This window comes from Mya arenaria, chromosome 2 (assembly GCF_026914265.1).
Source record: "Mya arenaria isolate MELC-2E11 chromosome 2, ASM2691426v1".
NCBI lineage: Eukaryota > Metazoa > Mollusca > Bivalvia > Myida > Myidae > Mya > Mya arenaria.
In genome coordinates, this window is record NC_069123.1 from 67805042 (window position 1) to 67818051 (window position 13010).

Consider the following 13010-nt stretch of genomic DNA (forward strand, 5'->3'; position numbering starts at 1 on the left):
AGTTCAGGCAGCCAGGGTGAAACCTGGGACTCATACCAATGCTGATTTACTGTAGTTCAGGCAGCCTGGGTGAAACCTGGGGCTCATACCAATGCTGATTTACTGTAGTTCAGGCAGCCTGGGTGAAACCTGGGGCTCATATCAATGGTGATTTACTGTAGTCAAGGCAGCCTTGGTGAAACCTGGGGCTCATATCAATGGTGATTTACTGTAGTTCAGGCAGCCTGGGTGAAACCTGGGGCTCATATCAATGGTGATTTACTGTAGTCAAGGCAGCCTTGGTGAAACCTGGGGCTCATATCAATGGTGATTAACTGTAGTTCAGGCAGCCTGGGTGAAACCTGGGACTCATATCAATGGTGATTTACTGTAGTCCAGGCAGCCTGGGTGAAACCTGGGGCTCATATCAATGGTGATTTACTGTAGTTCAGGCAGCCTGGGTGAAACCTGGGGCTCATACTAATGCTGATTTACTGTAGTTCAGGCAGCCCGGGTGAAACCTGGGGCTCATATCAATGGTGATTTACTGTAGTTCAGGCAGCCTTGGTGAAACCTGGGGCTCATATCAATGCTGATTTACTGTAGTTCAGGCAGCATGGGTGAAACCTGGGGCTCATACTAATGCTGATTTACTGTAGTTCAGGCAGCCCGGGTGAAACCTGGGGCTCATACCAATGGTGATTTACTGTAGTCAAGGCAGCATGGGTGAAACCTGGGACTCATATCAATGGTGATTTACTGTAGTTCAGGCAGCATGGGTGAAACCTGGGGCTCATACTAATGCTGATTTACTGTAGTTCAGGCAGCCCGGGTGAAACCTGGGGCTCATACCAATGGTGATTTACTGTAGTCAAGGCAGCCTGGGTGAAACCTGGGGCTCATATCAATGGTGATTTACTGTAGTTCAGGTGACTGGGTGAAACCTGGGGCTCATATCAATGGTGATTTACTGTAGTTCAGGTGACTGGGTGAAACCTGGGGCTCATACCAATGGTGATTTACTGTAGTTCAGGCAGCCAGGGTGAAACCTGGGGCTCATACCAATGGTGATTTACTGTAGTCCAGGCAGCCAGGGTGAAACCTGGGGCTCATATCAATGGTGATTTACTGTAGTTCAGGTGACTGGGTGAAACCTGGGGCTTATACCAATGCTGATTTACTGTAGTCCAGGCAGCCTGGGTGAAACCTGGGGCTCATACCAATGGTGATTTACTGTAGTCCAGGCAGCCAGGGTGAAACCTGGGGCTCATATCAATGGTGATTTATTGTAGTCCAGGCAGCCCGGGTGAAACCTGGGGCTCATACCAATGCTGATTTACTGTAGTTCAGGCAGCCAGGGTGAAACCTGGGGCTCATACAAATGGTGATTTACTGTAGTTCAGGTGACTGGGTGAAACCTGGGGCTCATACCAATGCTGATTTACTGTAGTTCAGGCAGCCCGGGTGAAACCTGGGGCTCATACCAATGCTGATTTACTGTAGTTCAGGTAGCCCGGGTGAAACCTGGGGCTCATACCAATGGTGATTTACTGTAGTTCAGGTGACTGGGTGAAACCTGGGGCACATATCAATGGTTATTTACTGTAGTTCAAGTGACTGGGTGAAACCTGGGGCTGATTCCAATGGTGATTTACTGAAGTTCAGGCTGCCTGTGTGAAACCTGGGGCTCATACCAATGGCGATCTACTGTAGTTCAGGTGACTGGGTGAAACCTGGGGCTCATACCAATGGTTATTTACTGTAGTCCAGGCAGCCAGGGTGAAACCTGGGGCTCATACCAATGGTTATTTACTGTAGTCCAGGCAGCCAGGGTGAAACCTGGGGCTCATACCAATGGTTATTTACTGTAGTCGAGGCAGCCAGGGTGAAACCTGGGGCTCATACCAATGGTTATTTACTGTAGTTCAGGTGCCTGGGTGAAACCTGGGGCTCATACCAATGGTTATTTACTGTAGTACAAGTGACTGGGTGAAACCTGGGGCTCATACCAATGGTGATTTACTGTAGTTCAGGCAGCCTGGGTGAAACCTGGGGCTCATATCAATGGCGATTTACTGTAGTTCAGGTGACTGGGTGAAACCTGGGGCTCATACCAATGGCGATTTACTGTAGTTCAGGCAGCCTGGGTGAAACCTGGGGCTCATATCAATGGCGATTTACTGTAGTTCAGGTGACTGGGTGAAACCTGGGGCTCATACCAATGGTTATTTACTGTAGTTCAGGTGACTGGGTGAAACCTGGGGCTCATACCAATGGTTATTTACTGTAGTTCAGGTGACTGGGTGAAACCTGGGGCTCATATCAATGGTGATTTACTGTAGTTCAGGTGACTGGGTGAAACCTGGGGCTCATACCAATGGTTATTTACTGTAGTTCAGGTGACTGGGTGAAACCTGGGGCTCATACCAATGGCGATTTACTGTAGTTCAGGCAGCCTGGGTGAAACCTGGGACTCATACCAATGGCAATTTACTGTAGTTCAGGTAGCCTAGGTGAAACCTGGGACTCATACCAATGGTTATTTACTGTAGTTCAGGCAGCCTGGGTGAAACCTGGGACTCATACCAATGGTGATTTACTGTAGTTCAGGCAGCCTGGGTGAAACCTGGGGCTCATACCAATGGTGATTTACTGTAGTTCAGGCATCTTGGTTGTTGAAACCTGGGACTCATACCAATGGTGATTTACTGTAGTTCAGGCAGCCTGGGTGAAACCTGGGGCTCATTCCAATGGTGATTTACTGTAGTTCAGGCAGCCTGGTTGTTGAAACCTGGGGCTCATTTCAATGGTGATTTACTGTAGTTCAGACAGCCTGGGTGAAACCTGGGGCTCATATCAATGGTGATTAACTGTAGTTCAGGCAGTCTGGGTGAAACCTGGGGCTCATATCAATGGTTATTTACTGTAGTCCAGGCAGCCAGGGTGAAACCTGGGGCTCATACCAATGGTTATTTACTGTAGTTCAGGTGACTGGGTGAAACCTGGGGCTCATACCAATGGTTATTTACTGTAGTTCAAGTGACTGGGTGAAACCTGGGGCTCATACCAATGGTGATTTACTGTAGTTCAGGTGACTGGGTGAAACCTGGGGCTCATACCAATGGCGATTTACTGTAGTTCAGGCAGCCTGGGTGAAACCTGGGGCTCATATCAATGGCGATTTACTGTAGTTCAGGTGACTGGGTGAAACCTGGGGCTCATACCAATGGTTATTTACTGTAGTTCAGGTGACTGGGTGAAACCTGGGGCTCATACCAATGGTTATTTACTGTAGTTCAGGTGACTGGGTGAAACCTGGGGCTCATACCAATGGTTATTTACTGTAGTTCAGGCAGCCTGGGTGAAACCTGGGGCTCATACTAATGCTGATTTACTGTAGTTCAGGCAGCATGGGTGAAACCTGGGGCTCATACCAATGGCGATTTACTGTAGTTCAGGCAGCCTGGGTGAAACCTGGGACTCATACCAATGGCAATTTACTGTAGTTCAGGCAGCCTGGGTGAAACCTGGGACTCATACCAATGGCGATTTACTGTAGTTCAGGCAGCCTGGTTGTTGAAACCTGGGGCTCATACCAATGGTTATTTACTGTTGTTCAGGCAGCCTGTGTGAAACCTGGGACTCATACCAATGGTGATTTACTGTAGTTCAGGCAGCCTGGGTGAAACCTGGGGCTCATACCAATGATGATTTACTGTAGTTCAGGCAGCCTGTGTGAAACCTGGGACTCATACCAATGGTGATTTACTGTAGTTCAGGCAGCCTGGGTGAAACCTGGGGCTCATTCCAATGGTGATTTACTGTAGTTCAGGCAGCCTGGGTGAAACCTGGGGCTCATACCAATGCTGATTTACTGTAGTTCAGGCAGCCCGGGTGAAACCTGGGGCTCATATCAATGGTGATTTATTGTAGTTCAGGCAGCCTTGGTGAAACCTGGGGCTCATATCAATGGTGATTTACTGTAGTTCAGGCAGCCCGGGTGAAACCTGGGGCTCATATCAATGGTGATTTACTGTAGTCAAGGCAGCCTTGGTGAAACCTGGGGCTCATATCAATGGTGATTAACTGTAGTTCAGGCAGCCTGGGTGAAACCTGGGACTCATATCAATGGTGATTTACTGTAGTCCAGGCAGCCTGGGTGAAACCTGGGGCTCATATCAATGGTGATTTACTGTAGTTCAGGTGACTGGGTGAAACCTGGGGCTCATACCAATGGTGATTTACTGTAGTCAAGGCAGCCAGGGTGAAACCTGGGGCTCATATCAATGGTGATTTACTGTAGTTCAGGCAGCCAGGGTGAAACCTGGGGCTCATATCAATGGTGATTTACTGTAGTTCAGGCAGCCAGGGTGAAACCTGGGGCTCATATCAATGGTGATTTACTGTAGTTCAGGCAGCCAGGGTGAAACCTGGGACTCATATCAATGGTGATTTACTGTAGTCCAGGCAGCCTGGGTGAAACCTGGGGCTCATATCAATGGTGATTTACTGTAGTTCAGGCAGCCTGGGTGAAACCTGGGGCTCATATCAATGGTGATTTACTGTAGTCCAGGCAGCCAGGGTGAAACCTGGGGCTCATATCAATGCTGATTTACTGTAGTTCAGGCAGCCAGGGTGAAACCTGGGACTCATACCAATGCTGATTTACTGTAGTTCAGGCAGCCTGGGTGAAACCTGGGGCTCATACCAATGCTGATTTACTGTAGTTCAGGCAGCCTGGGTGAAACCTGGGGCTCATATCAATGGTGATTTACTGTAGTCAAGGCAGCCTTGGTGAAACCTGGGGCTCATATCAATGGTGATTTACTGTAGTTCAGGCAGCCTGGGTGAAACCTGGGGCTCATATCAATGGTGATTTACTGTAGTCAAGGCAGCCTTGGTGAAACCTGGGGCTCATATCAATGGTGATTAACTGTAGTTCAGGCAGCCTGGGTGAAACCTGGGACTCATATCAATGGTGATTTACTGTAGTCCAGGCAGCCTGGGTGAAACCTGGGGCTCATATCAATGGTGATTTACTGTAGTTCAGGCAGCCTGGGTGAAACCTGGGGCTCATATCAATGGTGATTTACTGTAGTCCAGGCAGCCAGGGTGAAACCTGGGGCTCATATCAATGGTGATTTACTGTAGTTCAGGCAGCCAGGGTGAAACCTGGGGCTCATATCAATGGTGATTTACTGTAGTTCAGGCAGCCTGGGTGAAACCTGGGGTCATACCAATGGTGATTTACTGTAGTTCAGGCAGCCTGGGTGAAACCTGGGGCTCATTCCAATGGTGATTTACTGTAGTTCAGGCAGCCCGGGTGAAACCTGGGGCTCATTCCAAAGGTGATTTACTGTAGTTCAGGCAGCCTGGGTGAAAGCTGGGGCTCATATCAATGCTGATTTACTGTAGTTTGTTTCAATTGTGCATGGGTTTTGCAACTTTTTACATTATTTTTTGGTAAATCATATGTGCTATTGAATACATTATTTTGTTACAAATTGTTTTGGTTCATGGGAAACGATCATTTTTCTTTAAAATTATTACAAAAGCTTGTTGAAGACATAAAAATGTATTGCATACTATTCAGCTGTGGGTGCATGTCGATATGATTGGTGTGAGCTGGACCCTGAGCTGACCAGGTCTGCGGTATTGTATGTTGATAGCAGGGAGGCCGCGCTGAAGGAGAGTGGCGATGTCATCTTGTCCAAGGTCATCTTCCATTGGTCTAATTTATCAGCATAAAAATGCTTTCATTTATAAAACATAAATTTTCTTATGTTCATTCTTTACATGGAAACTACAGTTTGACATTATCCAACAGTTTGCATATGCGCATCTTAAGATGGTTTCTATAGTTTGCCATATCATTCAGTTTTTCATATGCTCATCTTATATATGGTTTCTGCAGTTGGCATTATCAAACCATTTATATATTTTTTCTATTTTGCCCAATTAGAATTTGATATAGAAGGTAAACTTTTAATTACAGGCTGATGTTTATGCTGAAATAGGGGAGGTTATTCTTGGACAAATGGAAGCAAAGAAAAATGAGCTCACCATATTTAAGTCCCTTGGTAATATTCATGTTTTTGAGAAGTATAATACACATCAAATTGTTATATACCGGTACATGTATTCCTAATATGTGTGTTAGTCTTAAATGTAAGATTAATATTACAATTTTCCACGTAATTTCATGGTATTTTCTCATATGACTATCCTATTTGTACAAATTTTCCATAGCAACACCAACTGTTGAGATTTGGTTTCATTTAGTGACCTGACATGCGTGTTCAAGTATAGTGACCTGACATGCGTGTTCATGTTCATGTTCATTTAGTGACCTGACATGCGTGTTCATGTTCATGTTCATTTAGTGACCTGACATGCGTGTTCATGTTCATTTAGTGACCTGACATGTGTGTTCATGTTCATTTAGTGACCTGACATGCGTGCTCATGTTCATTTAGTGACCTGACATGCGTGTTCATGTTCATTTAGTGACCTGACATGCGTGTTCATGTTAATGTTCATTTAGTGACCTGACATGCGTGTTCATGTTCATTTAGTGACCTGACATGCATGTTCATGTTCATTTAGTGACCTGACATGCATGTTCATTTAGTGACCTGACATGCATGTTCATGTTCATTTAGTGACCTGACATGCATGTTCATGTTCATTTAGTGACCTGACATGCATGTTCGTTTAGTGACCTGACATGCGTGTTCATGTTCACTTAGTGACCTGACATGCATGTTCATGTTCATTTAGTGACCTGACATGCATGTTCATTTAGTGACCTGACATGCGTGTTCATGTTCATTTAGTGACCTGACATGCGTGTTCATGTTCATTGAGTGACCTGACATGCGTGTTCATGTTCATTTTGTGACCTGACATGCGTGTTCATGTTCATTTAGTGACCTGACATGCGTGTTCATGTTCATTGAGTGACCTGACGTGCGTGTTCATGTTCATTTAGTGACCTGACATGCATGTTCATTTAGTGACCTGACATGTGTGTTCATGTTCATTTAGTGACCTGACATGCGTGTTCATGTTCATTTAGTGACCTGACATGCGTGTTCATGTTCATTTAGTGACCTGACATGCATGTTCATGTTCATTTAGTGACCTGACATGCATGTTCATGTTCATTTAGTGACCTGACATGCGTGTTCATGTAGTCTTACATGTATAATATGTGAGATACTTTTCTTAATTTTGTTCATGAAAATAAAAAAATGGATATCCATCCAGAATCTGGCCCCACTAATTTGATATCCATCCATCCATCAGCTGGCCCCTTTAGCTACAGGGACACACCAACCGTGTATCCATCCAGCAGTTGGCCCCTTGAACTACAGGGTCACACCAACTGGATATTACAACCGGATATCCATGCAGCGGCTGGCCACTTGAGCTACAGGCTCACACCAACAGGATAACCATCCAGCAGCTGGCCTCTTAATTAATGTCAGCAAAATTAACTGCAAAACAATAAGTATTAATAACTGCATTATTGTTATTAATAAACAAACTGATCTATCTATTTCCAGGTATCTCGATTGAAGACACAATGGCTGGAGAGTTGGTTCTACAGATGATGGCTGAACAGTCAACTTGAACAAGTGGCTTGGTTTTACTTCACAAGACTATATCCCAAACCAATATTCAAGTGAGAGTGGACTTCCGTTAACCTCACAAGACTATGTTCATGGTTGACTCAATTGAAAAAATTGTTTCAGAACATTTATAACTTAGATCTAATCTCTGGTCATGCAGGTGTTTGGAATGACAAATGCTTGTGTGTAACCAGGCCAGTTAAATGTTAACAACATGGCTTGGAGAAACGATGTATCCGAAAAGAGAAACAATGAATATGAATAAGTTTGAAATAAATATATTCTGATCTTGTTGACAACTTGCTGATGTTACAAGTCTGTCTGTCATTGTGGATTCTCCTCAGACTGCAGCTATAAAACTACAGCCTGACATTATTAGAATATATATATCTAGGCTGATAAATGGCTTGTTAAATTCAGTCCTGCTAAATCTGAATCAATGGTCTATGTTATAAAAGAAACAATTGATTCCTGTGTACCTGTTCAACAGTGTTCAATCCCTTGTGTGGAATCACACTTACACATAGGCATCTCATTCTTTGATGATGGCAACTGGCATCAATTATAATAATTAACCATATTGACAATGCTTTGTCTAGAATGATCTTCATAAAGTCCTTACTATCAACTTGAGGTCATAATTTATATACCTCTTTCGTGGGACCAATCTTGGAGTCTGCTGATGTTTTCTGGAATAATAGTACACAGTTTGAAAAAGATGAACAAGATAACATCCAAAATGTAGTCGCACGAATCATCACTGGTTCTTGTCTGGTCTCTCTGCATTTGCATACTTCTTCTCTTCTGCAAAATGAAAAATGATCACTTGTCATTTGGTTCCTCAGACAATAGGGCAAACATCAACAACATAACTAAGAAATTCATCCACCATTTCCGGTTTTTGAAACTATTACTCCTCCAACATTTCAGGTTTTTGAACTGTACATCAATGTACCCAACTTTCTACAATCTCAGCATGGAGTTCTCTTTCAAGTGAAGTAAAGGCTGTGGACTTGTTGCTAATTTTAAATCGTCCCTTAATTCAGATTTTCTCAAAACAAATAAACTGTTCTCTGATGGGAATCTTCTGCACAGTCACCTGCAGACCGATTGTTGTTCCCTGAACCACCATCTTCATGTAATGTTGTTCCGTCCTCCCAATGAAGTTGTGGAAAATCAGGAGACAAGTAATCATAGGCGCCCAATGTAAAAGCTTTAACCATTTTAATAATACTTTCTTTTCTATCTGGTGAAGACATCCTGACAGAAGTGCGAAACAAGTATTGTTTGAAAGTATTAATTGCTGTATTCACATGACAAAAAGATTTGATAGTCATTGATCATTTACACTCATAATCTCTTCCTTGCCTCTCTTTCTTCTCAGAACATCTAACGTTATGAACTTCTACTAAAATCAGATTCAATGCTTCTACAACATAATTAGATTTTCAAAATATTTAATTTCATATTGCTGTCTCCCAACCAGTACTCTTTGTTTGTTATATGCTTGTATAGTGAGCCTGTACTATAAATTTTTCTGCTGAATATTACCTTCCTTAAAGAAGAACTTAGTTTATTTCTACCGTTCCAATCATGCATGTAAAATATGTTCTTATATGGACGTGTTGTGTACTCTAGCTCAAGAAAATATTTAACCTACACACTGAAATGATTATAATATATGTTTTGTTTTATTTGTATCTGAATAAAAGAGCACAAGTGTTTATTAGTATATCATATTAATGAAGCTATATATTTTGGATCATATGGTATGGTGGTCTATTACTTTGTACTGCTGTATATGTTGTACGCATTGCCGTACATTTCTTTGTATGGTAAATTACAATATACCTTCGTACGGCACTCCTAGTATCTACTAAATCGATACCTGTGGTATGCTCAAAACAACTGTTAAATAGTGAAATTCAATTGACAAGGTGTTCAAGAATTAGAACCAATCATGGCCGGGTGTTCAGAAAGTAGAACCAATCATGACCAGGTGCTCAGGAACTATAACCATTCTTGACCGAGTGTTTATGAACTACATATATAACCATTCTTGACCGAGTGTTCATGAACTACATGTATAACCATTCTTGACCCAATGTTCATGAACTACATATATAACCATTCTTGACCCAATGTTTATGAACTACATATATAACCATTCTTGACCCAATGTTCATGAACTACATATATAACCATTCTTGACCCAATGTTCATGAACTACATACCTATATAACCATTCTTGGCCAGGTGTTTAAGAATTAGAACCAATCATGACCAGATGTTCAGGAACTATAACCATTCTTGACTGAGTGTTTATGAACTAGAACCATTCTTGACTGAGTGTTCATGAACTACATATATTACCATTCTTGACCGAGTGTTCATGAACTACATATATAACCATTCTTGACCCAATGTTCATGAACTACATACCTATATTACCATTCTTGGCCATGTGTTTAAGAATAAGAACCAATCTTGACTGGGTTTTCAGGAACTATAACCATTCATGACTGAGTTTTCATGAGCTAGAACCATTCATGACCAGGTGGTTCATGAGCTACATATATAATCATTCTTGACCAGGTGTTCAGGTACTAGAGCCATTCCTGACCAGGTGTTCAGGTACTAGAGCCATTCCTGACCAGGTGTTCAGGTACTAGAGCCAATTCTTGACCAGGTGTTCAGGAACTAGAGCCATTCCTGACCAGGTGTTCAGGAACTAGAACCATTCTTAACCTAGTGTTTAGGAACTATAACCATTCTTGACCAGCTGTTCAGGAACTAAAACAATTCTTGACCAAGAGTTCAGGAAGAACACTTTCGAACAAGTGTTCAGGAGTTTACTGGAAGCATTCTTGACCAAGTGTCCAGGAAGAACAAGGGTCAAGGTCAATGTTACTAAAAACAAAAAAAATGATTACGGTAGTAACTTCAGTTTGGGTTGACATCTTGTGACCAAACTTGGTATATAGGAAGAGTTTATGGAGATCTTTCATGGGATTGCATTTAGAGTCGCTACGGTCAAGGTCACTAACTAAAAACAGAAAAAATGTTTGGTACTAAATAATTTCAGTTAGGGTTGATATATTGCGACCAAATTTGGTATATAGGAACGAGATTATGGAGACTTTTCATGGTATTGAGTTTGGGGATCTGTTTTTAAAAAAGAAAAACAGTTGAAACTAAAAAACTTAAGTTAGGGTTGACATATTGTGACAAAACTTGGTATGTCGAAAGCGTTTATAGAGGTCACTGCTATTATAATAGAAAAACAGTTGAAACTGAATCTCACAATGAAGGCTGTATTTTTTCAGTCTATCATTGAAATACTGATTTCCTCACATTACGGCATTTCGAGTTACCTTATGTTCTAATTCAAGAAAAAGATCTTGTCATTGCGTTTGTATTGTTGTCATTGTAAGTATGCAAATCTAAAAAACTTGGCCATTACTCCAAATCAAGATATTCAAGTGATACTTGTTACACATGTTGCAGGAGACAAAATGCTAGCAATGCCTGTTCAGTTACGTCCCATGTTCAACTTAAGACTCTAGATGGCCTTCACTCCACAGCACTCTTGTTGTTCAGACAGGATTAATTCTCTTTCATAAAAATAATTGAATATGATCCTCTTTACAATTTTATTTCACCAGAAATACATACCAAATCTTTTTATCAGAGTTACAATCATAAAATAACTATAAGCAAGTGTTCACTTTCAAAAAGTAGTATTACATTATTATGGTCATACTTTTTAAACTAATTATTTATAATAATTTGCTCAATATTAAAAACAATTTTATATTATCATCTAAAATAGATTAAATGTCTGTAGTATTTTTATTATTATTACACAGTCATCCATACATACATTCAATACACATACATTGACTAGTCGAGTACAAATAATTTAACATAAATATTAAAGCACCATTAATTAGTATTTCATATGTAAGATATAAAGTGAGTAAGTAAAATAACTAGTTCCATTTGTATACTTGTACAAAATCAGATGTCAAATGTTGCATATCACAGCTATGTAATGTATTCATATAATGTTAATATTTCAAACTTCAAAAAAAAGTATTGCACATTGCCTCACAACAGTTTTATTTAACATTGCACTTCATTATCATGTCAATCTTGTGGTATATACCTCTAAATAACCTTTTAAATGTTTTAAATACTTGTGTAATGGTAGATATTTTTTTAATAAAATAATCTCACTCTTCCCTAAAAGAAGCTTGTATATAAACCATACTTTTCTGAACTACACCATTAATTTTCAAAATTTGTTTGAAAGTCTTCACATTGTTGCTTATTTTAGATTTGTCTCTGTTCTATGACCTTGACCTCTCAGTCATGTGACCCATACTGGGCCAGCTCTTCCATTTCACTCCCTTGTTGCCAGGCGATGGGAGGTGATACATTCCTAACGTCGACCTTGACCTTCATGTGTCTAGATATTGCTGAAAAGATTAAAATTAGGCAGATATTAAAACACTTTTATTCAGAGACATGTTAATTCATAGAATTCAAACAAAATAAATGTGGAGTAATAAAGACATGTGAACTTTACCTGTGGTACATGTACTTTGTTAACCCACCTACCCCTCTACTCTCCAAATTATTTTTAGTGTGATTTGATAATTATTGCGTAACTGACAGCATGAATTTTGACATGACATGAATTATATTTTTACATTTTCTTGGCAGTCTACTGAACTTTCATTGAATTCAAGCTGTATTTTTTTTCTAATGTACATCCCAAAAAGATGGAAGGTAAAAGATTTAATCTTTACATACACGAACAGAGGCCCGGTTGTTGGAACAATCGCTAAATACTTTACGATGAAATTTATTGTTATAATGACTAAAATCGCTATATTTTAGTTAAAATTTAGCGATTGTTTCAACAACCGAGCCATAACTATCTATGCGGTTCAATTTATAAAGAAATAAAAATTATTCATCATTTTGCCTCCATGGTAATGCCTCCAGGTCAGTTGAGAGTATAATGACATTAACCTTGGTTCACATGTCTGTATGTTACTACATTTATTCAGTTGTTAAAATCATGGCAATAATTGAAAACAATTTGGTTGATTTCACGTCTAATATCATTTTACTTAATTCTTGAAATTATAACTTGTTAAACAGATTTAAACAAAATAACTGTTAATTCAAAAAGATGATTTAAAGACACCAATATTCTTCTATGGCAGAATATAATACAGATTGAAAAATAAAATATATGCTGTAGATGCCTTTGAGCTGTTCTATTAGTTTTTGAGACAGAATTGAACATGACATGCACAATCACAGACTGTTTTTGAGGCCCAGATGTATAAATACAAGCTGAAATAGTTCTCTGTAAAGGTCAGC

The 13010-nt window shown here is 40.6% G+C and overlaps 2 protein-coding genes across 12 annotated transcripts in view; one reads left to right on the forward strand and one right to left on the reverse strand.

Moving 5' to 3' along the window:
• The window catches only part of LOC128202853 (ketimine reductase mu-crystallin-like), a 36647-nt gene extending 27310 nt beyond the window's left edge, over nucleotides 1-9337 (forward strand). For all 5 annotated transcript variants that reach the window (XM_052904036.1, XM_052904046.1, XM_052904022.1 and 2 more), the window contains 3 exons: nucleotides 5573-5694; nucleotides 5975-6059; nucleotides 7548-9337. In XM_052904036.1, coding sequence (XP_052759996.1) covers nucleotides 5573-5694; nucleotides 5975-6059; nucleotides 7548-7615 — 275 coding nt within the window. In that variant the 3' untranslated portion in view covers nucleotides 7616-9337. The remainder of the gene's footprint in view (nucleotides 1-5572; nucleotides 5695-5974; nucleotides 6060-7547) is intronic.
• Nucleotides 9338-11252: 1915 nt separating this feature from the next.
• LOC128204182 (uncharacterized) overlaps nucleotides 11253-13010 on the reverse strand; it is a 124393-nt gene continuing 122635 nt past the window's right edge. For all 7 annotated transcript variants that reach the window (XM_052905584.1, XM_052905576.1, XM_052905568.1 and 4 more), the window contains one exon: nucleotides 11253-12094. The gene's annotated coding sequence lies outside the window, so the exon portion shown is untranslated. The remainder of the gene's footprint in view (nucleotides 12095-13010) is intronic.